Source organism: Molossus molossus, unplaced genomic scaffold (genome assembly GCF_014108415.1).
Source record: "Molossus molossus isolate mMolMol1 unplaced genomic scaffold, mMolMol1.p scaffold_m16_p_4, whole genome shotgun sequence".
NCBI lineage: Eukaryota > Metazoa > Chordata > Mammalia > Chiroptera > Molossidae > Molossus > Molossus molossus.
In genome coordinates, this window is record NW_023425377.1 from 101,420,875 (window position 1) to 101,444,291 (window position 23,417).

General features: G+C 46.1%; 3 protein-coding genes across 3 annotated transcripts; 2 read left to right on the forward strand and 1 right to left on the reverse strand.

Annotated features, from left to right (window-relative positions):
- Positions 1–8,603: 8,603 nt before the first annotated feature.
- LOC118643488 (tripartite motif-containing protein 60-like) lies at positions 8,604–9,974 on the reverse strand. Its single transcript, XM_036281601.1, has one exon. It carries the CDS (start codon positions 9,972–9,974, stop codon positions 8,604–8,606), a length of 1,371 nt encoding a protein of 456 aa, XP_036137494.1.
- Positions 9,975–18,727: 8,753 nt separating this feature from the next.
- Positions 18,728–19,650, forward strand: LOC118615896 (60S ribosomal protein L6-like). The gene has a single exon (XM_036241173.1). It carries the CDS (start codon positions 18,728–18,730, stop codon positions 19,610–19,612), a length of 885 nt encoding a protein of 294 aa, XP_036097066.1. The 3' UTR covers positions 19,613–19,650.
- Positions 19,651–21,073: 1,423 nt separating this feature from the next.
- LOC118615947 (putative tripartite motif-containing protein 75) lies at positions 21,074–22,827 on the forward strand. The gene has a single exon (XM_036241259.1). It carries the CDS (start codon positions 21,325–21,327, stop codon positions 22,735–22,737), a length of 1,413 nt encoding a protein of 470 aa, XP_036097152.1. The 5' UTR covers positions 21,074–21,324; the 3' UTR covers positions 22,738–22,827.
- Positions 22,828–23,417: the final 590 nt, after the last annotated feature.

Consider the following 23,417-nt stretch of genomic DNA (forward strand, 5'->3'; position numbering starts at 1 on the left):
GGTTTGATCCCTGGCCCCAGTTGGGGTACCTGTGGGAGGCAACCAATGGATGTGTCTCTCTCATATCAATGTTTCTTTCTCTCTCTCTCTCACCCCCTCCCTCCCTCCTTTCCACTCTCTCTAAAAAAAAATCAATAGAAAATATCCTCGGGTGAGAATTAACAAAAACAAACAAACAAAAAAACACTAGTTATTTCTAATAACACTAAATTTGTTACATATCAAAATTACTTGTTTTTTTTGGTCATGCCCCTAGTGGGAACCAAACCCGGGACTCTCTGGTCCACAGGCCGATGCTCCAACCGCTGAGCCAAAACGGCCAGTGCTTGTTTTTTATTTACACTTTTCAAATGCAAGATATATCCAACTGTGTACCCAAGTAGGTGGGATTTGGACCTGATTAGATTTACTCTGAACACCTGGCCAAGCAGGAAAACTGATTATCACATGCACAGAATGCAATTCAAGACCAGGAATGCAATGTAAGAAAAAGATGGGGCCCTGGCTGGTTTGGCTCAGTGGTGAGAGCGTCGGACTGCAGTCCAGAGAGACCTGGGTTCAGTTCCCGCTAAGGGCATGTACCTTGGTTGCAGTTTGTCCCCGACCCTGGCTGGGTTGTATGGGTGGCAGTCACTCGATGTGTCCCTTTCACGTGGATGTTTCTCTCCCTCTCTCTCTTTCTCTCTCCCCCACTCCCACCCTATCTGAACAAAAAACAAAAAAAAATGGAAAAAATGTCTTCGGGCCCTGGCCGGTTTGGCTCAGCGGTTAGAGCGTCCACCTGCGGTCCGGAGAGACCCGGGTTCAGTTCCCGCCAAGGACATGTACCTCGGTTGCAGTTTGCCCCCGGCCCTGGTCGGTTGTGCGGGTGGCAGCCACTCGATGTGTCCCTTTCACATCGATGTTTCCCTCTCTCTCTCTTTCTCTCTCTCCCTCCCACTCTATCTGTACAAAAAATGGAAAAATGTCCTCGGGTGAGGATAAAAAAAAAAAAAAAGTCTTTGGGTGAGGATAAAAAAAAAAAAAGATGGGAAGCACACACACACACACACACACACACACACAAACACACTAGCCTTTGAAGCTGGTAAGCAACAACTAGTCACAATTTTTGAGAAGACAGTTGAGCTTTCCCTTACTATCAGTCACTGATCCTAGCAGAGGCCAAGAGGCTGAGATGACCTCCATGATGGGTGTTGCTCACCACAGTGTCACAAACAGTAAAGGTGGTATCACGAATTCTCTTTCAACTCATGTTGCAAATTAACACACATTTTAGAGATCTCAATTCCCCACTACTGTAACCTTCTGAGTGATCTTCACCATGATTTTATCTCCAATGATCTCAGTCCCTGGCTAAAGCTGTTGAATGTCTAAAATACTGGCCACATCTCTGGGTCTCCTTTAGGGACTGAGTGACTGTTTACACTCTGAGCGACATGTGTCAGCAGGCTGATTAAGGAAGATCAAGTCAATATAGGTTCTGGGTACGTGGGATGCAGGCCCATAGCTCTAATCTCTCCACTCCTCCACTCCTCTCCTATACACAAACGCTCCCACCTATCCCCACCTAGACACAAACCCACCCTCACCGAGACATCCTGGAAGGGATTCCACGTGCAGTTCCTGACCAGCACTCCTGGGTGCTTTGTCACACAGATCTGAGTCACCCCCTTAGGTCTGGCTGGCATCGAGGTTTCTGTATTTCTAGCAAGCATTTGGATGACTTAGTACAAGACTCGCTGAGAGACCTGTACCATAATAAAAGTATGTGTCGTAAAATAACCTGAATCCGAATTAGGGTTCCCTTGCAAAGTGCCATCCTGGTCCTGCAAGAGCAGCTGCACAGGAACCAAGGCTCCTCCTACCGCGCTCCCGCGGCCGCACTGGGATGGTCCCAACCCCAGCTCACCCGGGACCCGCGCCACGAGCAAGTCTGTGAAGCACGTGTTTGAGGACATTAGCCTTGGCTTTATCACATACAAATGTTCTCGACTCTGACCCCTCAAGGGTTAGATCTGGGTACCTAAAATTTTATAGAGCACTTAGGTGACTTAAGGCTCCGAGATGGGCCCGGAAAACAGAAACCGCACGTGTTTTAAAAGTAAGACAAAGCCAAGTTTGGATTCCCTTACGAGCATACGTCTCTCAGCCGGGCACAGGGCAGGCGCTCAGGAACCCACAGGTCTTACCTCCGGCACCCACATGGTCCCATCGCCCGGCTTCTCAGACGGCTCTGCGCGAGTCTGCAACGCCGCGGAAAGGGGGCCTCCCGCAAGGATCCTCGAAGACAGTCTGGAACAGGGCTGCGTAACCCCCGACGTGACCCTGGCACAGAGGCACCATTAAGAGGGTGGGGCTATTAAAACCACGCCCACTAAGCCCCGTGGCTCCTCCCCCACGGAGGGAGGGGTAGGCCAGGATAAGAGGATGTTGAGAATTGCTGGTTAGTAGGGAACCGATATCCTGTGATTCAATCAAGCTAGGAAGACTGACGCTATTAATAAGCATGATTTAATTTGCTCCCAGGCAATTCTCTCTTGATCCTCTCAAAACCCATTAATCCCATCTTTGTTAATAAAGAAATAAATCTGGAAAACTAAATGAGGCCTGTTCTCCCCAGCCAGTGTGACTCAGTGGCTGAGCATTGATCCATGCATGCACCAGGAGGTCGACCTGTTGGATTCCCAGTCGGGGCACATGCCCAGGTTGCGGGCCAAGTCCCCACTAGGGGACATGCAGGAGATGGCCAACTGGTGTTCTCTCTCATGGATGTTTCTATCTCTCTCTCCCTCTCCCTTCCTTTCACTCTAAAATCAACAAAGAAAAAAAAAGAGCCCTGGCTGGTTTGGCTCAGCAGTTAGAGCTTCGGCCTGCGGACCAGAGAGTCCCCGGTTCAGTTCCGATAAGTGCACCTACCTCGGTTGTAGTTTGTCCCCGGCGCCAGCTGGGGTCGTGGGGGTGGCAACCAGTCCATGTCTCTCTCTCTCTCTCTCTCTCTCTCTCACCTCCTCTTTCACTCCCGCTCTATCACAAAAAAATAAAAAATAAAAATGAGGCCTGTTCTTTTTCTCACCCAGAAATGGTCAACTCTGGAGCCCACCAGTTTCACCCTCTCTCTACAGTTTGCATCTCAGCACACCGCAGTCCTGCCCTCTCTCATACTCAGGGCATGGCATTCCCTACCACAGACAGGTTTTGTCCATGGCAGTTCCTGCCCCATACACATTGTTTACTCCCTGTTTGCTAACATTTTTCTTTAGATCCCAGCCTAATTGTTATTTTCTTTGAGAAATATTTTTTGAGCTCTAAAATTCTGCATCACAATTTATTTTGGGCAGATTACTTATTAGGCAAATTGGTATTTATATAGATTGCTAAAAAATGACTCACATTCTTTTTTAAATTTATTTTTCAATTATAGTTGACATCACCCACATTTTAAAAAATTCAACATTGGCCCTGGCTGGTTTGGCTCAGCGGTTAGAGTGTCCGAAGAGTCTCGGGCTGGATTCTCAGTCAAGGGTATGCATCTGGATTGCAGGTTCAATTCTCAGCCCTGGTTGAGGTCGTGTGAAAGGCAGTCAATAAATATGTCTCTCTCATCACATCGCTGTTTCTTCCAACCCCCACCACCCCAGCCCACACCATCCACTTTATCTAAAAATCAGTGAAAAAATATCTATCCTCCAGTGAAGATTAACAAAAAAAAAAAAATTCAAACATTTATTATATGCTACCAATCTATAAAACAGTGAGTCCTATGAAGCAAAATACTGGTACAGAATCATAGATTATTCTGGCCAGTCTCATTGCCAAGAGCAGTCATTAAGCAAAGAGACATGAATGAAGACTCTATAGTATTCAAGTGATTTTGCTACCAGTTGACTAATGAATTTACTGAAGATTGTTTCAATAGAGTTTAAACTCAGCTGTAAGGTTAGTTTTGGTTAAAGTGTGAAGAGAGGCCTGGCCAGTGGATTAAGCATCATCCCGTGGACTGGGAGGTCCTGGTTGGATTCTCTGTCAGGTCACATGCCCACTTTGAAAGCTCGATTCCCAGTATCCCCAGTAGGGGGCATGCAGGAGGCAGCTGATCAAATATTTCAATCTCCCCTCCTTTCTCTCTAAAAAAATCAATAAATGCATATTTTTAAAAAAAATATGTGACAAGAATACCAAGATATAATTTCTTCAAATCTCTTATTTGAGAAGATTCAATCAATGTAGAACAGTTGTCTAAATCCATTTTGTATGAATCAGTGAAACTTCAGAATAATAGTTTTACATTTCTAACCAATGCAGAATGTGTTAAGGCTTATTTTAAAACTGTCCCAGGTGTGAGGTACGAGGAGGCGAGAAAGGTGAGTCCAAGAAGGTTTCAACAGTAAAATATCAAAAATGGAATAAAAATCTTTATTTTAAGTATTCCTTCCAATAACAGGGACAGAAAATGTCAACATAAGAAACATTCAAACCTGTGAAGAATGTTTGTGAGTGTATTTGAGCCAAACTGACAATTGCCAGGAAGCAAAATCTCAATGAATTGAGATAATACTCCACAGAATGACAGTTTTGTACCTTATTTTATACATTACAATCCAAAGAGAAGATGCAAGTGGGTTACATGAGATTCACTGGTGATAGATTAGGGAGGTGGGAGAAAGCAAAGCTGGGAAACTGCTGGGATTCGATGAAAAGTAAAATGATAGATACACACATACATCTTTTACATAGGTGGGTACAAGATAGATGACAGTCAACAATGAACTCAGTAACAATAAGGGGATTTGTGTTCTCCACAGAGTGGTGCCTGTGCTTTGAGGGGTCCAGAAAAAGGAAAATTACATAGACATTACAAAGATATGTTGTCTTAGATGTAAAATGACAACAGACAGACTCAGTTAAGGTGAAAATTGACCTTTGTCAGGGAAGATGCCTGCCTAGGACATGACTACCTACCATAAACTGTTTTTAGTAAAAAGTTTTCATTTCACACCATCCTTTGTGGTTACTTTGGTCTTTGAGTTTTCCAGGTGTCCAGACAGACCTTCCCAGACCTTGTCAGGTTAGAATGTGGCCCCTTTTCATCCCCAAAATGAACCACATACAAAATTTCCTCCAAGTTGTTTATCATTTCTTTCTCATGATACTGAGTCTAAGAGATTCTGAGGAATGTGCACAATAAAAGTAACGCATAATTTTTTCTGTTAACTAATCAGTGGCTCTACACAAATATGATCTGTTATTTAAATTATAAAATGAAACCTCTCCCAACTCATAGTCCGGAAAAACGCTGATCTGCAATAGCCCTGTATGGCACAGACCACATGTACTAGTGCAAAGCTGATGATGCCAGCATCCATTCTTTGGGGATGGTGTTATGAGCATATTTGGGGGAAAAGTTTCTTCACACACACCTTGGAAACACTATTTCTACCTGCCAAAAGAGCCTGCCAGCATCAAATCCCTCAGAACTCAGTGTGGCTGGGTAAGAAGTAAATGCCTGGGGATTATGAACACCATCTGCTGTGGTATATGTCATACATTTTCTATTTCTTGACATAATGAAACTTGGATGGACAGCTTCAGGATCCAGTGTCAAATCTATCTGAAATGTGCTCATCATGTTATGCAGGCCAAAATAGTGTGGGGGGAGAGTGAGACTCGCCCTCTTTAATTCATAGGAGAAGACTGCTGGGGTCTCTAGGTTCTCATACCTGTTGTGGGTACTTTCAACACCTGTGAGTAAATCCAGGTCTGTCTGTAAGTACTTCTCTGCTATTTCACTTAACAAATTCTTCAGCATGAACATATGGTTTGAATTTGAGTTCCATTTTCAATTATTTTTTCTTCAACATTCTCTTTTCTAAGTAGGCTGGCATTAATTTTATTGATAAATCTCTCTCACATTCATGTCTCTTTTGTATTGCATTTTTTAAATGTTTTTGTTGATTTTATTTATTTTTTTTTTTACAGAGAGAGAGGAAGGGAAAGATAGAAACATTAATGTGAGAGAGAAACATCCATTGGCTGCCTCCTGCATGCCTCCTATGGGGATCGAGCCCACAACCTCAGCAGGTGCCCTGAATGGGAATTAAACCAGGACCTCTCAGTCCCTGGGACGACGCTCAATCCACTGAGCCACAACAGCCAGGCCTCATACCCATGTTTCTATATTCTCTCTCTCTTCCTCTCTCTAAAAAGTCAATAAAAATATTTTCAAATTAATTAATTAAAAAGTAGCTCCTAGCCCTGGCCAGTTTGGCTCAGCGGTTAGAGCGTCGGCCTGTGGTCCGGAGAGACCCGGGTTCGGTTCCCGCTAAGGGCACGTACTTCGGTTGCAGTTTGTCCCCGGCCCTGGCTGGTCGTGCGGGTGGCAGCCACTCGATGTGTCCCTTCACGTCGATGTCTCTCTCTCTCTCTCCCTTCCTCTCTCTCCCTCCCACTCTATCTGTACAAAAAATGGAAAAATATCCTCGGGTGAGGATAAAAAAAAAAAAAATTAAAAAAAAAAAAGTAGCTCCTAGTCTACTTATCTACAGAAGTCTTTCCCAACTGAGTTTTTTCCTATTCATCCCATTCTCTTATTTTACTTAAATATCTTCTTTATTGGGGGAAGTTATTGATCAACTGCTATAGAGTTGTCAAACTATTATAAATGTCTATGTTAATCTCTTTACACATTATAATTAAGGACTTTTAATTCTAGCAGTCATCATTAAAGTGCATTTCACTAATGTCTAATAGGATTCAGGGATTATGGCAAACAGTGGATTTCCTCTCACAGTGCATGCATTCTTCTTCGCCCCTTGCAGACATGGTGGGCCTTGCAATTACTTTTAGAAGATGAAGTAAGGGGAAAATGTGTGTCTCTTCCTGGTGTTGGCTTCAAGGCTCAGTGTGACCCTTTAATGCTCCCTCTTTCTCTAGTTCTACTGACCCGGTGCTGTGACAACCCACGCCTGAGGGAGTTAGATTCCTGGGTGGGTACTAGAGCAGTCCCCTGCTGACCTACACTGCACTTTATGAGAATAAGTACTACATTGTCTTGCTAAGTAAGGAACTGAGATTACCACAGCCTAGCATGGCTACTCTGATCAATGCAGGGGTCCCTCCTACCTAAAGGAATGCCCTGCTGAGCATCTTTGCAAATTATGGAAATAGACAAATAATACAGAGATATGCAAAGTAAAACTTTATTTCCAAACATTGTAAACAATACACATACAGGCTTCCAAAGAGAAACATGCTCTAAAATGTTGTCAATTTCACATAATGTTAAAAACAAATTTGTGAAGTTAGGAGGTTATACAGGGGTTGGGTGGCTCAGTTTGTTAAAGCATTGTCTCACATATCAAAAAGGTTGCAATTCGATTCCTGGTCAAGGCACATACCTAGGTTTCAGGTTCAATCCCCTGTCAGGGCAAGTACTGGAGGCAACCACTTGATGTTTCTCTCTCACATTGATGTTTCCCTCTCTCTCTCTCTCTCTCTCTCCCTTCCTCTCTCTATATATCAATAAACATATCATCAGGTGAGAATTTTGTTTAAGTAGGTTTACAGTGGTTAGTACATAACATAGTTTATTCTTATTTTTTATTAATTATTGTATTATCTGCATCATTACTGTAAACCTACTTTTGCTCACTCCTGTGTATGACAGTGATTTTATAAAACATGAGACAAAAGCAAAATAATCACAATTCTCAAAAATTTATATGAAAAATAATAAGTAGCCCTGGCTGGATTGGCTCAGCGGTTGGAGAGTCAGCCTGCGGTCCACAGAGACCCAGGTTCGGTTCCCGCTAAGGGCACGTATCTCAGTTGCAGTTTGTCCCCGGCCGTGGTTGGTCGTGCAGGTGACAGCCACTTGATGTGTCCCTTTCATGTCGATGTTGCTCTCTCTCTCTCTCTCTCTCTCTCTCTCTCTCTCTCTTCCTCTCTCTCCCTCCCACTTTATCTGAACAAAAAATGGAAAAATGTACTCGGGTGAGGATAAAAAAAAAAAGAAAGAAAAGAAAAATAATAAGTAAACAGAATATGTTCCTTATTAAACTTCTGACTTAGGTCAGTTAAATCTATAACACAGCCCTGGTAGAACTTAGCAAATGCCGCACAGAGTTGAAAGGGCACGGCTGCCTAGGGAACCAGAACGTGGCATAACACAAAGCAGCCAGAGGAGTAGCCCCTGGTGGTGTGCCTCACATCTGAATAATCCTGCTCACAATGCCAAAGTGGTGACCAGGTGAACCCATCCCAAATTCCTTTCAAATGTTAAGACTGGCCCTGGCCAGTTTGGCTCAGCATCGGTCCTCAGACAGCAGGGTGTCGGGTTCAATTCCCAGTCAAGGGCTTGTACCTTGGTTGCAGGTTCCATCATTGGTCATGGTCTGGGTCATGCGTGAGGCAACCAAACAATGAGTCTCTCTCACATTGATGTTTCTCTCTCACTCTCACTCTCCTCCCCCTCCCATCCTCCCTCCCTTCCACTGTATCTAAAATCAATGGAAAAATATCCTCGAGAAAAGATTAACAAACAAATAAGTATTCCTTCCAATAACAAGAAAATAACCACATATAAAATTTCTCCAAGTTGTTCATCATTCATCTCTGACGCTGATTGTAAGAGATTTTGAAGAAGGTGCACTAGAGAAATAAGGCATAAGTTTTTCTGTAAATGTATCAGTGAATCCATACAAGTATGACCTGTTATTTAAATTATAAAATGAAACCTCTCCCAACTCATAGTCCAGAAAAATGCCAACCCGCATGACATGTCCTCTAGGGCAAGTTCCGCATATACTGGCGCAAAGCTCAATGTGCCTGCTGCCACTGCTTGGGGATGGTGACATAAGAGCATTTTGGAGGGCAGATTCTTTACACACACCTAAGGACCATTCACCTGTGCCTTTTACTTCTACCTGCCAAAAATGCCTGCCAGCAGCAAAGCCCTCAGAGCTCAGGACAGCTGGGTAAGACGAAAGTGCCTGGGGATTATGAAGACCATCTGGTATCCTATATGTCACACTTTTTCTGTCTCTCGAGATAATGAGACTTGGATGGGCAGTTTCCGGATCCAGAGTCAAATCTACCTGAAATGTGCTCATCATTTTATGCAGGCCAAAATAGTGTGGGGGGAGAGTGAAACTCTCCTTCTTTAATTCATACAAAACAACTGCTGGGGTCTCTAGGTTCTCATACCTGTTGTGGGTACTTTCAATACCTGTGAGTAAATCCAGGTCTGTCTGCAAATACTTCTCTGCTATTTCACATAACAGATTGTTTAGTGTGAACATATGGTTTGAAATTTGCCTTCCATTTTCAGTTATTTTTTCTTCAACATCCTTCTCTTCTATAAGTAGGCTGGCATTGATTTCATCGTGTTCTACTTCCAAAGAATGCTTAAGTTCTTTACATTCATAGTACAATTCTCTCCTCCAATTTTCCATTTTTCTCTGAACTTCAAAAGCTTTTGCAATGTGGTTTTCATACTCCGTTTCAGCATCTTCAAACTCCACTATCAGGGGCTCAATGTAGCTTTTGAGCTTCCTCCTGTGACTAGCTGCAGCTTCGTCAATGGGTGTCAGGGGCAGATCCTGGTGGTCTGAGATCTTGCACTGGGGACACCACAGCTCCAGGGCACTGTCACAAAAAAGGGTGAAAACCTCATTGTGCTTTTCACACAGCAGTTTTTCTTCCTGCAATTTCCTCTGGCTCCCTGTGGTGGGAATCTGCTTAACCATATCAGTCATGTGACATAGCTGGGTGTTCCTCTTGAAGTCCCTGTCAGGGCAGTGGTGGAGGCAGACAGGACAGGGGAAGATGTCCTGTAGATCTTCCCAGCACTGGTGGATGCAGGAGCCACAGAAGTTGTGCCCACACTCAATGGTCACTGGGTCTGTGAGGTAATCCAGGCAGACGGGGCAGCTGGCCTCTGCTTGGAGCTCAGCCAGGGAGGCCACAACGTCCATTGTGCAGTGAAGCTGTCTGTCTGCAGAGACTCTTCAGTCAGTGTTTCCCCAGGAGCCAGGAAAAGTGAGAAGCTGAGGTCTGCTCGCTCTCGGTGGAAGGCTGTAGCTTCCAAGAAGAGTCCCAGCTGCCAGCTGTTGCCCAGTCTTCCTGTCTCCTGCTCCTGTATTTAATGCCTTTTTCCAAATTTTATATTGGTTGTGGACTCCTTTTGGTAAAAAATAACCAGCACAATCCAAGTCCTATGTGGTTTCTGTGGACAGAACAATATTGTCATTTAAAGAACAGTTCAATCAGCAATTAATCCTTCCATCCTTGTATGAAAAGAACCTCCAGCCCTGGCTGGTTTGGTTCATCGGTTAGAGTGTCCGCCTGCGGTCCAAGGAGACCTTGATTTGGTTCCCACTTAGGGCACATACTTCGGTTGCAGAATGTCCCCTGCCCTGGTTGGGTCGTGTGGGTGACAACCACTCAGTGTATCCCTTTCACGTAGATGTTTCTCTCTCTCTCTCCCACTCTATCTGAACAAGAAATGAAAAAATGTCCTCGGATGAGGATTAAAAAAAAAAAAAAAAAAGTACCTCAGGTAAACCAAATTATTTACCATGACAATATTAATGAGGAGTTAGCAATGAAGACAACAATCTATTTTGCAACGCCAAATGAATTAATTGTTCTTGGTAAATTTGTCAGTGGCCTCAACTATCACAAAATAGTGACAGATATCATGAACTGTTGAAGGGATTACATAATACCATCTGTGAAGAAGTTTTGTCAGAAAAATGAAGTGAAATGTCATCAAACAGAGTTCCAACCACCTACTTACAGGAACTATAAGGCATAGAGAGATATGTGTAGGACAACCTGGTTAATTTTACCTGTCAACTTCATTGGGCCACTGGATGCCCAGATCACTGGTGAAACACTAGTCTGGGTGTGATTGTGGGGAGATTTCTGGGAGGGATTAGTATTTAAATCAGTAGATGAGCAAAGCAGATGGCCCTCCCCAACATCAGTGGGCATCATGCAAACCACTGAGGGTCTGAAGAGAACAAAAACTAGGGGAATGTTGAATTCATTCTCTTACGCATGGAATAATCTAACACATCCACCTCCTATCCTGGACACTCTGCCCTTCAGACCCAGACTGGAATCTGTACCATCTGTTCTCAGACTCTCAGGCCTTCCAACTACACCACCATCTTTCCTGGGTCTCCTGCTTGCAGACTGCAGATCATGGGACATCTCAGGCTCCATAACCTTGTGAGCCAATACCTTTTAATAAATGTCTTTCTAGATACTTACTATTGGCTCTGTTTCTCTGATAAACCATTAGTAATACACTGACTAAGCAATCAGTATAATCTAGACGGTGATAAACTCTACTGAAAATTAAACCATGTTTTTTGACACAAATGCAAAAAGGAAATAAACAACCCATGAAGGAAGCATGCAGAAATTAAAGTACATGTAAAGAACATATTTTATTAACCAATTACAATATATAAACCTAATTTCAATTCATCTTGAAATACTTGATCAAAATTTAATTTGGAAGTTGGATATCTGAGGGTAAACAAAATAAATGACAATTACGCTAGGTTGAGATAATGAAGTTTGTAATTAAGTCTCTTTTAGAAATATATAGTGAAAAGTTTACAAGTAAAATCCTATGATGTCTGCCCTGGCTGGTTTGGTTCAGCAGTTAGAGCATCAGCCTGCGGTCCTGGGAGACCTGGGTTCGGTTCCCGCTAAGGGCATGTACCTTGGTTGTGGTTTGTCCCCAGCCCTGGTTGGTTGTGCGGGTGGCAGCCACTCGATGTGTCCCTTTCACATCGATGTTTCTCTCTCTCTCTCGCTCTCTCTCTCTCTCTCCCTCTCCCTCTCTCTCCCTCCCACTCTACCTTAACGAAACAAACAAACAAACAAAAAAATGGAAAAAAAAAATATCCTCGGGTGAGAATAAAAAAAAAAATCCTATGATGTCTTTGGATTTGTTTCACAAAAATGGCAAAAAGTTGGTGGGACTATAGTGAGGAGTGGCAAAAATGTATAATTATAGGACCTAGATTCTTCATATATGGGTTCATTATAATATATTCCCTCCTTTTATGGATACCTAAAATAGTCTTTGATTTTAAAAATTTTGCTTAATTAGCCCTGGCCGGTTTGGCTAAGCGGTTAGAGCGTCGGCCTGCGGTCCTGACAGACCTTGGTTGCAGTTTGTCCCCGGCCCTGGTCGGTTGTGTGAGTGGCAGCCACTCGATGTGTTCCTTTCACATCGATATTTCTCTCTCTCTCTCTCTGTTCCTCTCTCTCCCTCCCACTCTACCTGAACAAAAAATGGAAAAATGTCCTCGGGTGAGGATTAAAAAAAAAAAAAAAAAAATTTTGCTTAATTATATTTCTGTGATTCTCAGTTCTATTCTAGACAGTTTCTCCTACTCCCTTCTTTAAACCTCTTTCCCTTCATCTCAAAGCTCTCAGATCCATTCTATCCCGTTTCTTCCTCACAGTTGTTTCAAACTGGCCCCTTTTCTCTTCCACTGTAAATCCATCATCTTCTTCTGTGTTCCCACTTCCCATCCACAAACACCAAATCTTCCACACTGCAATAAATTGAGACTGAGAAAAAGACAACGAAGGCATTAAACTTTCATCTGTTTCTATGTAATGTGGTTTGGATTCCAAATCTGATCTCAGACTACCTGTGTCATTGGGGATGGGTTCCTTTTTTATTTTTTTCCTCACTAGAGGACATTTTTCCATTTTTTTGTTCAGGTAGAGTGGGAGGGAGAGAGAGGAACAGAGAGAGAGAGAGAGAGAGAAACATCGACGTGAAAGGAACACATCGAGTGGCTGCCACCCGCACAACCGACCAGGGCCGGGGACAAACTGCAACCGAGGTACGCGCCCTTAGCGGGAACCGAACCCGGGTCTCTCAGGACCACAGGCCGACGCTCTAACCACTGAGCCAAACCGGCCAGGGCAGGGGGATGGGTTCCTTGATCCCCTATTCATACAGGGATCTGTGGGGGAAAAAAAATCACACTCACCTTCTGGTTCAGTATGGTGTCAGCATAAACATAAATTTAAATAAACTTCTTGGAACCTCTGGTTTTAAACAATAAGAATATGTGTGGCAAAGAACTTAAGAATTTCTGCATAGTAGTTCCATTTCTCCTCTGTGGTATAACAAGAAATATACTTGGTCTTTTCCCTAATTCCTGGCACAGAGCTTCCAAAACCCTTAAAATTTCCTGAGTGATAGGAGTATATTTTAGTAGTTATTAAGAGTACCTTTGAGTACATCTGGGTTTACACCAGTGATGCGACAGCATGGGGTAAGATGGACACACAGTAGCCTGGTCACCAGAAAGACCGATTGATGAGAAGGTGAGAACTGTCATCCTCACCCACCGAATTCTGAGAAGGCAGGTGGGGGCTAGAGATTAAGTTCTGTGAAAACAGGAGATTTGAAGAGTTTCTGTGTTGGGGAACATGTCCGAATGCCAGGAGGGTGGCACACTCCAGTTCCCCAGGGACAGAAGCTCCTGGCCTCAACACATCTCCAGATCCCTCCCTCTCTTTGTACCTCATCTGGCTTGTCATCTGTATCCTTTATAATAAGGTGGTCAACCTAAGTCAATTCTTGAGTTCCCTGAGCCCCACTAGCAAATTAATGGAACCCAAGGAGGGCGTCGTGGGGACCTGTGATTTATAGCGAGTGGATCAGAAGTACAGGTAACAACCTGGACTTTGGATTGGCTTCTGCAGTGGGGCCAGTCTTGTGGGAACAGGTGCTGTGGGTGTGACTCTGTCTCTAGGTAGATGATTTCAAATTCACCCTGTCAGTGTCTGCTGCTCGCTGGAGGTTTGCTAGTTGGTGCATCGTCCTTATTCAGGTGGTTTAATTGCTGGCCTGCTGATTTTTCTCAACACTGTCAAAAAACATTTAATCATCCTCACCCGAGGACATTTTTTTTTTTCATTTTTTGTTTAGGTAGAGTGGGAGGGAGAGAGAGGAAGAGAGAGAGAGAGAGAAACATCGATGTGAAAGGGACACATCGAGTGGTCGCCACCCGCACAACCAACCAGGGCCGGGGACAAACTGCAACCGAGGTACGTGCCCTTAGCGGGAACCGAACCCGGGTCTCTCAGGACCACAGGCCAATGCTCTAACCGCTGAGCCAAACCGGCCAGGGCTCAAAAAACATTTAATGTATAAATTCACTCTGAAGTCCTTGCAACCCAAAACAAACCCCCCAGTTTGTGGCAGTAGAAAGGGAACATCTGTACCTGCTAAAATAGCGGTAGATGTGTAATCTTCAATGAAGTCATCACACACATAACACCTCAAACAGGGGGGACGAGGAGAAAGCAAAGGAACAGCCAGGAGCAGAGGGCCTGGCACACAGCAGGTCCCCCAGGCGCCCCGGGACCTGCCCGCCGCTCCTCCCGCTGTGGTCCGGGCACGACAGTGTCAGGTCCCCTGGGCACCTGGTAGGACCGTCCCCTCCGTCCCCACCCAGCACCCCCTCTGCCCCCGGAAAAGCTGTTCCGAAGCCCGGGAGCACGCCGGCCCTCCCGCTGCCCAGGCCGCTCTGCCCGGCCTTCCCGCCACCGCCTCCCCCACCTGAGGAGGCCCCGCGCGGCCGCAGCCCCGCGTCGTGTCCCCGCTCCGTCCAGCCCCAGCCCCGGGCCTGGTCCTTCCCGAGTCCCGCTCCCGGCCGGCGGCGCTCACCTGGCTCTGGCCTCGGCCTTGGCTCTGAGCTGAGGCCCGAGGGGGCTGGGTCCTCAGGGCCTGGGGGGCGCTGCCGGCTCCTTCCTGCCTCTCAAAGGGGGGGGGGGCTTCCCCTTCCAGGTCAAAGGACACAGCACAGCCCCCGTTTCCGGTCCCCATTAAAGTCAGGGTGTGGCCGGCGTGGCGTTATCACCCTGTGGCCCGTGCGGAGGTCACTGGCCTGATGACACCCCCTGTCTCTCCGGTGGCATCTTCTGAGTCTCCTCCTTTCACCTGCGCTGAGTCTCCCCTCTAGTCCTTCGGGGATCTGGGTTCTGAATCCGTTGACTATTTAGAAAATTCTTCATTTTGTTTTTCTCAAATGAAATCGCCTAAGAGCCTCAGCCTGTTTTCGGGGTTGTCTTCATACCTTCCCCCTCCGAGGCGGTGCTTCCAGAACCGCCCTGTGTCCTGTTCTGGTCACAAACCTTCTGTGGGTCCCAGGCCGCGGACAAGCTCCCCGCAGCCTCGCTGCTTTCCCTGCCCAGGCAGGAGCCGGGACTTGTTTCTGTTTATTTATCCTCGCCCCTGGGCATCTGTCTTCAGGTGGCGCAGGAGGCAGAGAGGGGGGAAGAGAGAGAGAGACATGAGTGGTCGCACCCACACGGCTGGGGACAAACTGCAACCAAGGTCCGAGGTCCGTCCTTCAGCGGCACTGAACCCGGGTCTCTCCGGTCCCTGGGCGGACGCTCTAACCGCCGAGCCAACCGGCCAGGGCTGCAGATGGGGGGCACTGTCGGGGTGCAGGAGGGACGTGAGGGGGCTGTTACAGGCCCAAGGTGGTGCCCATAGAGGCCAGTCTGGCTTGGGCAGCACATCTCCTGAACGGAACAATACAGAGAACATCGCCCTGGCCCCTGCGCAAGGGTGACACCAAATTCTGAAGGGTTTCATGTTAAAAATGAATAAATAGGCCAAATATTCCATAGATAAGAGTTTGGAGCAAGGACAGATGTCTTGATCGAGGAGATGGGAGAACGAATTCTCAAATCCGTTTTAGGAGGGTCTGGAATCCAGGCCCCTTTATCGTCAGGGAAGGGAAGCGGGGAGAGGTGTGGGTGCAGGCCCTGGGCAGGGAGGAGTGGAAAGGGATCCAAGGAAGAGTCGGACATTTCTCGGTCCCTCGTTTCCCTTTGGGCTGTTGACCCTACTGCCCCCGCTGCTGATCCGAGTCCAGTTATGGAGACACCTGTAAATTTTTGAAAAACAGTCGGCAGTTCTGCATACAAGGGGGTTGCTAATTCCTCTGGTTAGTTACCATATCTATAGCAGGAGCTATTACCCCGCCGGCCATTAGAGAGAGGAAGCATTTCATTCTGTTACAGGGTTCTGACTGGGCAGTGCCAAACAGGTATGAAAGCAGGCTTATCTGGGTGGAATGTATCAGAATTTTTCCTTTAACAGGCATGAGATGTAATTTATTTGTTTGTTCTTTTTGTTGTTTTTATAATATTTTTGTTGATTTTTAGAGAGAGAGGAAAGGAGAGGGAGACGTAGAATCATTAATGGGAGAGCAACACACAGATCTGCTGCCTCCTGCACACCCCCTACCAGGGATTGAGATAGAAAACCTGGCATGTGTCCTAACCAGGATTCAAACCTGCAACATCTCAGTGCCTGGGATAATGTCCAATCAACCCAGCCACAGACAGGGCAGTTTGTTTGTTTGTTTATTGATTTTAGAGAGAGAGAAAAGGAGAGGGAAATAGAGAGAGAACATTGATTGGCCACCTCCTGCATGCCCCCCACTGGGAATCTGGCCCACAACTGGGCATGTGCCCTGACCAGGAATTGAACCAGCGACCTCCTAGTTCACAGGTGGATGCTCAACCACTGAGCCACACCGGCTGGGCAAAGAGTGAGCCTTTTAAAATGTGAGCCAGATCATGTGAGTCCCCGGCCCTGGTTGTGTCGTGCGGGTGGGAGCTACTCAATGTGTACCTTTCACGTCGATGTCTCTCTCTCTCTCTCTTCCTTTCTCTCCCTCCCGCTCTATCTGAACAAAAAATGAGCCTTGGCCGGTTTGGCTCAGCGGTTAGAGCGTCGGCCTGCGGTCCGGAGAGACCCGGGTTCGGTTCCCGCTAAGGGCACGTACCTCGGTTGCAGTTTGTCCCCGGCCCTGGTTGGTCGTGCGGGTGGCAGCCACTCGATGTGTCCCCTTCACATCGATGTTTCCCTCTCTCTCTCTTCCTCTCTCTCCCTCCCACTCTATCTGTACAAAAAATGGAAAAATGTCCTCGGGTGAGGATTAAAAAAAAAAAAATGAAAAAATGTCCTTGGGTGAGGATTAAAAAAAAAAACCATAGAGCACACTGTCTCAGATAGAGTCAAGTATTCAGTAAATGGTAGCTTTTATTTGAAAATGAAGTGGATTTATCTTCAGATAAAGCGGGAGGGAGAGAGAGAGGAAGAGAGAGAGAGAAACATCGATGTGAGATAGACATATGCACTGGCTGCCACCCACACAATCCCAACTGGGGCCGGGGAAAAACTGCAAGCAAGGTATGTGCCCTTAGCAGGAAATGAACCCAAGTCTCTCTGGTCAGCGTGCCAATGTTCTAACAGCTGAGCCAAACTGGCCAGAGGGGGAAAAATACCAGAGGAAACATTTATCCAGCAGAAAATACAGCCTATTGGTTCTTTTTAAAAAAATGTTTTTATTGATCTTAGAAAGAGATAAAAACATAGCTGGGTTGATTCCTGCAGGCCCCCTACTGGGAATTGAGCAGCAACTCAGGCATGTACCCTGACCAGGAATCAAACCTGCAAATGCACAGGATGATGCCCCACCAACTGAGCCACACGGGACAGGGAGAGCCTACTGGTTATTTAAAGACATTCTTTTCCACCTTAAATATAATGTTTTCCATTCATGTTTTTGCTCAAATCAAACCCAAAAGAGTGAAATATTTGTACTGGTATAGGAAAATTTCTAAGAGCATATGTTAATTGAGCAAAAGTGGTGAGGGAAGTTGTAGAACATATGTCCCCTCATTTGTAGTTAAAGGGAGGGGGTGGACATATGAATCTATGTACGCAGACCACTTCCAGGGTTGGCCAAGAGCCAGAAACATTACAGCTGCGTGACCTTGGACGTGGGCTGCAGTGGCTACTAGAGGACCAATAGCCCTGTATAATTTTTGACCTATGTGAGGTTTTATAACCATATATGTCACTTTGATTGTTCAAACATTTTCCAGCAGATGGTGCCACACACTCTTCAGTGCACAGGTCTGGAAAACAGGAATTGGTGTTCCTGAAGAAAAGCCTTATCCTCTCTCCTGAATAAAATGGTCCGTCATCCACACTAACAGGGCAAAATCTGCATTGCTCTGGAATGTCTCTTCTCCCTGGATGGTCGGGTGCTGAGTTGGATGCTGGCTGTTGTCTCTGTGCTCCAGGATTCTAATGATTAAGTTATTAAGTGAGCACTTAAAGTTTGCTGATATGGTCCAGACTGACAGATCTCAGAGGAGGGGGGTGGGAGGGATGGATGAGATAAAACAAAGAACTTATGTGCATGTATACCTAACCAATGGACATAGACAACAATGCTTGGGTGGGGGAGGGGAGTCGAGGGGAAAAAAGGAGAAACATCCGTAAAAAAAAAAATAAATGAATGTACATAATAAATAAAAATGAAGCCTGTTGAGTGGAGGCTCAGTGCATGAGCTGATAAGGAGATGACTTGATCTATAAGAAGCTCCAGACAAATCACAGGGATGACATTGGAGTTTTATCGGCTTTTGCACTTAGAGCAGCTGTAAAGAGCACTTTGGGTTTGGGATTACCCAGGATGCTGCAATACCTCAGAATGTTTGAAAAGTGCGCACCCTGCTTCCATAAGTCCAATTTTCAGTTAGACTCTCTCTAGACAAGTCAGCTTTGCCACACTTCCCTCACTGTGCCCTGCCAGGGCCGGGTTTAACTTACTTTAAAAAGTATGAGGTTTAGTTTTTCCCATCTTGCAAGATGGCTGGGGAAAAACCTGAGAAGCTGGATACTAAGGAGAAGAAACCTGATTCTAAGGAGAAGAAACCTGGAGCTCAGAAGGCTGATGCTGGTGGCAAGGTTAAGAAGGGTAACCTCAAGGCCAAGACGCCTAAGAAGGGGAAGCCCCACTGCAGCCGAAACCCTGTCCTAGTCAGAGGAATTGGCAGGTATTCCCGGTCGGCTATGTATTCCCGAAAGGCCATGTACAAGAGGAAGTATTCCGCAGCTAAATCCAGGATTGAAAAGAAAAAGGAGAAAGTTCTTGCTACTGTCACAAAACCAGTTGGTGGAGACAAGAATGGTGGTACCCGAGTGGTTAAACTTCGCAAAATGCCTAGATATTATCCTACTGAAGATGTGCCTCGGAAGCTGCTGAGCCAGGGCGAGAAACCCTTCAGTCAGCACGTGAGAAAATTGCGGACCAGCATCACTCCTGGGACCATTCTGATCGTCCTCACTGGGAGCCCCAGAGGCAAGAGGGTGATTTTCCTGAAGCAGCTGAGCAGTGGCTTGCTACTTGTGACTGGACCTCTGTCCCTTAATCGAGTTCCTCTGCGTAGAACACACCAGAAATTTGTCATTGCCACCTCCACCAAAATTGATATCAGTGGTGTGAAAATCCCCAAATATCTCACTGATGCTTACTTTAAGAAGAAGAAGCTACGCAAGCCCAGGCACCAGGAGGGTGAGATCTTCGACACAGAGAAAGAGAAATACGAGATTACAGAGCAGCGCAAGGTTGACCAGAAAGCCGTGGACTCGCAAATTCTGCCAAAAATCAAAGCTGTTCCTCAGCTGCAGGGCTACCTACGCTCTGTGTTTGCTCTCACAAATGGGCTTTATCCTCACAAAATGGTGTTCTAAATTTCTTACAAAGAACCTAATTAAATAACTGATCTATTGTTAAAAAAAAAAAAAGTATGAGGTTTAGCCCTGACCGGTTTGGCTCAGCGGTTAGAGCGCCGGCCTGCGGTCCAGAGAGACCCGGGTTCGGTTCCCACCAAGGGCACGTACTTCGGTTGCAGTTTGTCCCCGGCCCTGGTTGGTCGTGCGGGTGGCAGCCAGTTGATGTGTCCCTTTCACATCGATGTTTCTCTCTCTCTTCCTCTTTCTCCCTTCTACTCTATCTTAACAAAAAAGTGGAAAAATGTCCTCCGGTGAGGATAAAAAAAAAAAAAAAAAAAGTATGAGGTTTATTATGGTTTCATGGACCCTCCTCAAGCGTTGTCCTAAGTCACCAAAATGCTCAATAAAAGTATAAATACTGCACTCAGATCTGACCCTTGAGAGGTTGGAAATGTAAGTATCTGTGTGTGAGAAAGTGATGGCAGGTGTCCTCAGAGACCCCTCATAGATGCACCCACAGCACTTGGTTTCAGGTGAGCTGAGAGGGGTGGTGTGGGTGCAGGAGGCAGGAGCCTTGGCTTCCTGAGCCCATGTGCTTGCAGGGCCTTGACCTCCCTTCCCATAGGAATCCTAACCTGGGTCAGGTTATTATGACACAGGCTTTTATTATGGTACAGGTCCCTTAGTGAGTCTTGTCTGAAGTCATCCAAACGCCTGCTAAATACAGAAACCATGATCCCAACCTGACGTACGGGAATGAGAGGTTCTGGTCTGAGGGATGTCTCAGGGCGGGTTGTTGACAGGCCGGGTGTGGAGAGATCAGAGCCTGGGAGCCCTCCTGTGCTAGTCCTTAAATCCTGTATGGATTTGCTCTTCCTAAATCCAGCCATCGGCTTGCTTACAGGCACTCTTGAGTGTTTAAGTAGGTTACCCAACACAGCCCAGTTTTAATGTAATACCCAGACTGGGGCAGGGTTTAGTCATTACACAGGTAATCCAATCTCATCCAAATCCCATCTACTTGTCTGGATATAGTTGGATGTAACCTACAGTTGAGAAGCTTAAAGAAACAAGTAAACTTTGATGCATTATGAATTCAGTGATATCAGAAATAACCTGTATAAACCAAATAGTACCACATTTTTTCCTCAGGTTTTTCACAAGATTGAAATGATTAGAGTTGTGATTTTTATTCTTGTTTGCCAGATTCTCTTAAAGATAAAAATATGTGACTTTCCCCAGGTTTCCCAGATGGTAGGTCACTAAGCCTGGAAGCTGACTCAGGTACAGGTGATCTAGTCCCAAATCCATACACTTGCCACAGTCTCATACAGCATCCTTGTAGATGACGTGGGTTTAGTGGGTTCTGATGGTGGAGAGGAATCAAGTGGCAGCTTCAGGTGTGGCAGTGGGCGGGACCTCGCAACACATGGTAGTCTTTTTTACATGCAACAATATTTTCTCATCCTCAGAAATGAGTATGTGTTTCAGAACCATGTCTGCTTTCTGACCAAGACTATTTCTGAGCTTGGATTCAACTACTCTGATCGGCTGAAGGCGGTGACTGGAGCGGTTCTGACACCTGCGGCCACGGTCTCACAGGAATGCATCACTCAGGACAGGAAGGTCAGTGAGATCTGAGGGTGCCCCTGCTTCTCAGTGGGGACATCTCACAGAGCCCAGCTCCCTGAAGAAAGCCCACCTCAGTGCAGTCCTTCATTCAGGGACCAATGGCGGCAGCTGCAGCTCTGGAAGGACTCTGGGCAGAGGTCAACTGTCCCATCTGTCTGGATGACCTGAGAGACCCTGTCACCATCCAATGCGGGCACAACTTCTGCCGCCCCTGCATCCAGCAGTCCTGGGCACATCTACACATCAGGATCCCTTGCCCTGTGTGCCGTCACCCGTGCCAGGACAGGCACTTAAGGAGCAACACCCAGCTGGGAAGGATGGTCGACATTGCCAAGCTCTCCCAGATCACCAGGAGCAAAAAGAAGCATCAGCAAGTGAGGCGCTTGTGTGAGAAGCACAACCAGGTCCTGACCCTCTTCTGTGAGGAGGACCTAGAGGTGTTGTGTCCCCTGTGCACTGAGCCCCCTGCCCACCAGGGCCACCAGGTGAGGCCCATGGAGGAGGCTGCCGCTCATCACAGGGAAAGGCTCCGCAGTTACCTCGAGCCCCTCAAGAGGCGGATGGCAGATGTTCAGAAACTAGTAGCCACCCAGGACAGGAATCTGTTAGAACTGAGAGAGAAGGTGGAAAACCGGAGATCGAAGTTAGCCTCTGAATTTCAGCACCTGACACAATCGATCGATCGTGAGCGAGAGGAAGTTCTCTCAAGGCTATTTGAGGAAGAGAAGGACATTCAACAGAAACTCACTGTGAGCACCACTGCATTTTCAGACCACATTTCCACCCTCAAAGGTCTCCTCCAGGAGGTGGCGGAGAAGAGTGTGATGTCAGATGTGAAATTGCTGATGGATGTCAAGAGTGTCCTCCACAGTTGTGAAAGCCTGAGACCCCCGGCTGTCTACTGGGTCCGCTTAAAGAGAGAAGGGTGCAGCCTTCCTCCACAGTATTCGGCTCTGCAGAAAATTATACAGAAGTTTAGAGAAGAAGTTACTCTGGATCCCGAGACAGCACATCCTTATCTGCTTGTGTCTGAGGATAAAAAGTCTGTGACATTTGTGATGAAAAAGCAAAGAGTTCCTCGAAATCCAAAGGGCTTTGCAGTTGACCCAGTTGTCCTGGGCTCTGAAGGGTTTGACTGTGGCCGACATTACTGGGAGGTCCAGGTGGATGACAAGCCTGAGTGGGCCGTGGGGGTTTGTGAAGCCTCCCTCCCCAAGGAGAGAAAGCAGCCCCCACCAAGACAGAACAGATGCTGGACGATTCAGCTGCGGGATGGTGATTATGTCGCAGAAGGGTCTGTTCCTGTCGTCCTTGAGCTCAAGGAAAAGCCCAGAGGGATTGGTATCTATCTGGACTGTGAGTTGGGTCAGGTTTCGTTTTACAGTTTGAATGACAGGTCTCACATCCATTCATTCATGGATGCGTTTTCTGAAGTGCTAAAGCCTTACTTCTATATCAGCTATGATCCTAAACCTCTTACAATCTGTGCTGTAAGAGATTACAAAGGATGAATTGTGACTTGCTTCATTTTCTTCCTGTGATTTATGGACATTAGGTAAAATTTTGTACAAAAATCAGTGAATCTGCCCTGGCCGGTTTGGCTCAGCGGTTGGAGCGTCGGCCTGGGGTCCAGAGAGACCCAGGTTCGGTTCCCACTAAGGGCACGTACCTCGGTTGCAGTTTGTCCTGGGCCCTGGTTGGTTGTGTGGGTGGCAGCCACTCGATGTGTCCCTTCACATCGATGTTTCTCTCTCTCTCTCCCTCCCACTCTATCTGAACAAAAAATGGAAAAATGTCCTCGGGTGAGGATATAAAAAAAAAAAAAAATCGGTGAATCTAGCACCAAGGAAAAAATATTTAATGTTTATTTGACTTAACATACGTGAGGACATTTTTTTCTTATTTTCCTATTTTTAAAAATTTTGTGTCAAGATCAGCAGAGATGTTGTGGGACCTAACAGATGTGGACGTTATCTGTAAATTGTTACCAGACATCTAACAATGATGTATATAAATTGTACTTTCACAACTGCAATAAATTTGAACAGTTCAGTCAGCAGATTCCCATTTCCTTGCCACTACTGGGGAGATTTCTGACTCCAGGTCTTCCCTGGGTTAACTGGCTGCCACTGGTTCTAACATTTAAATGTATTTCTATCCCATTTCTGATTTACATATATGCTTATTTTGT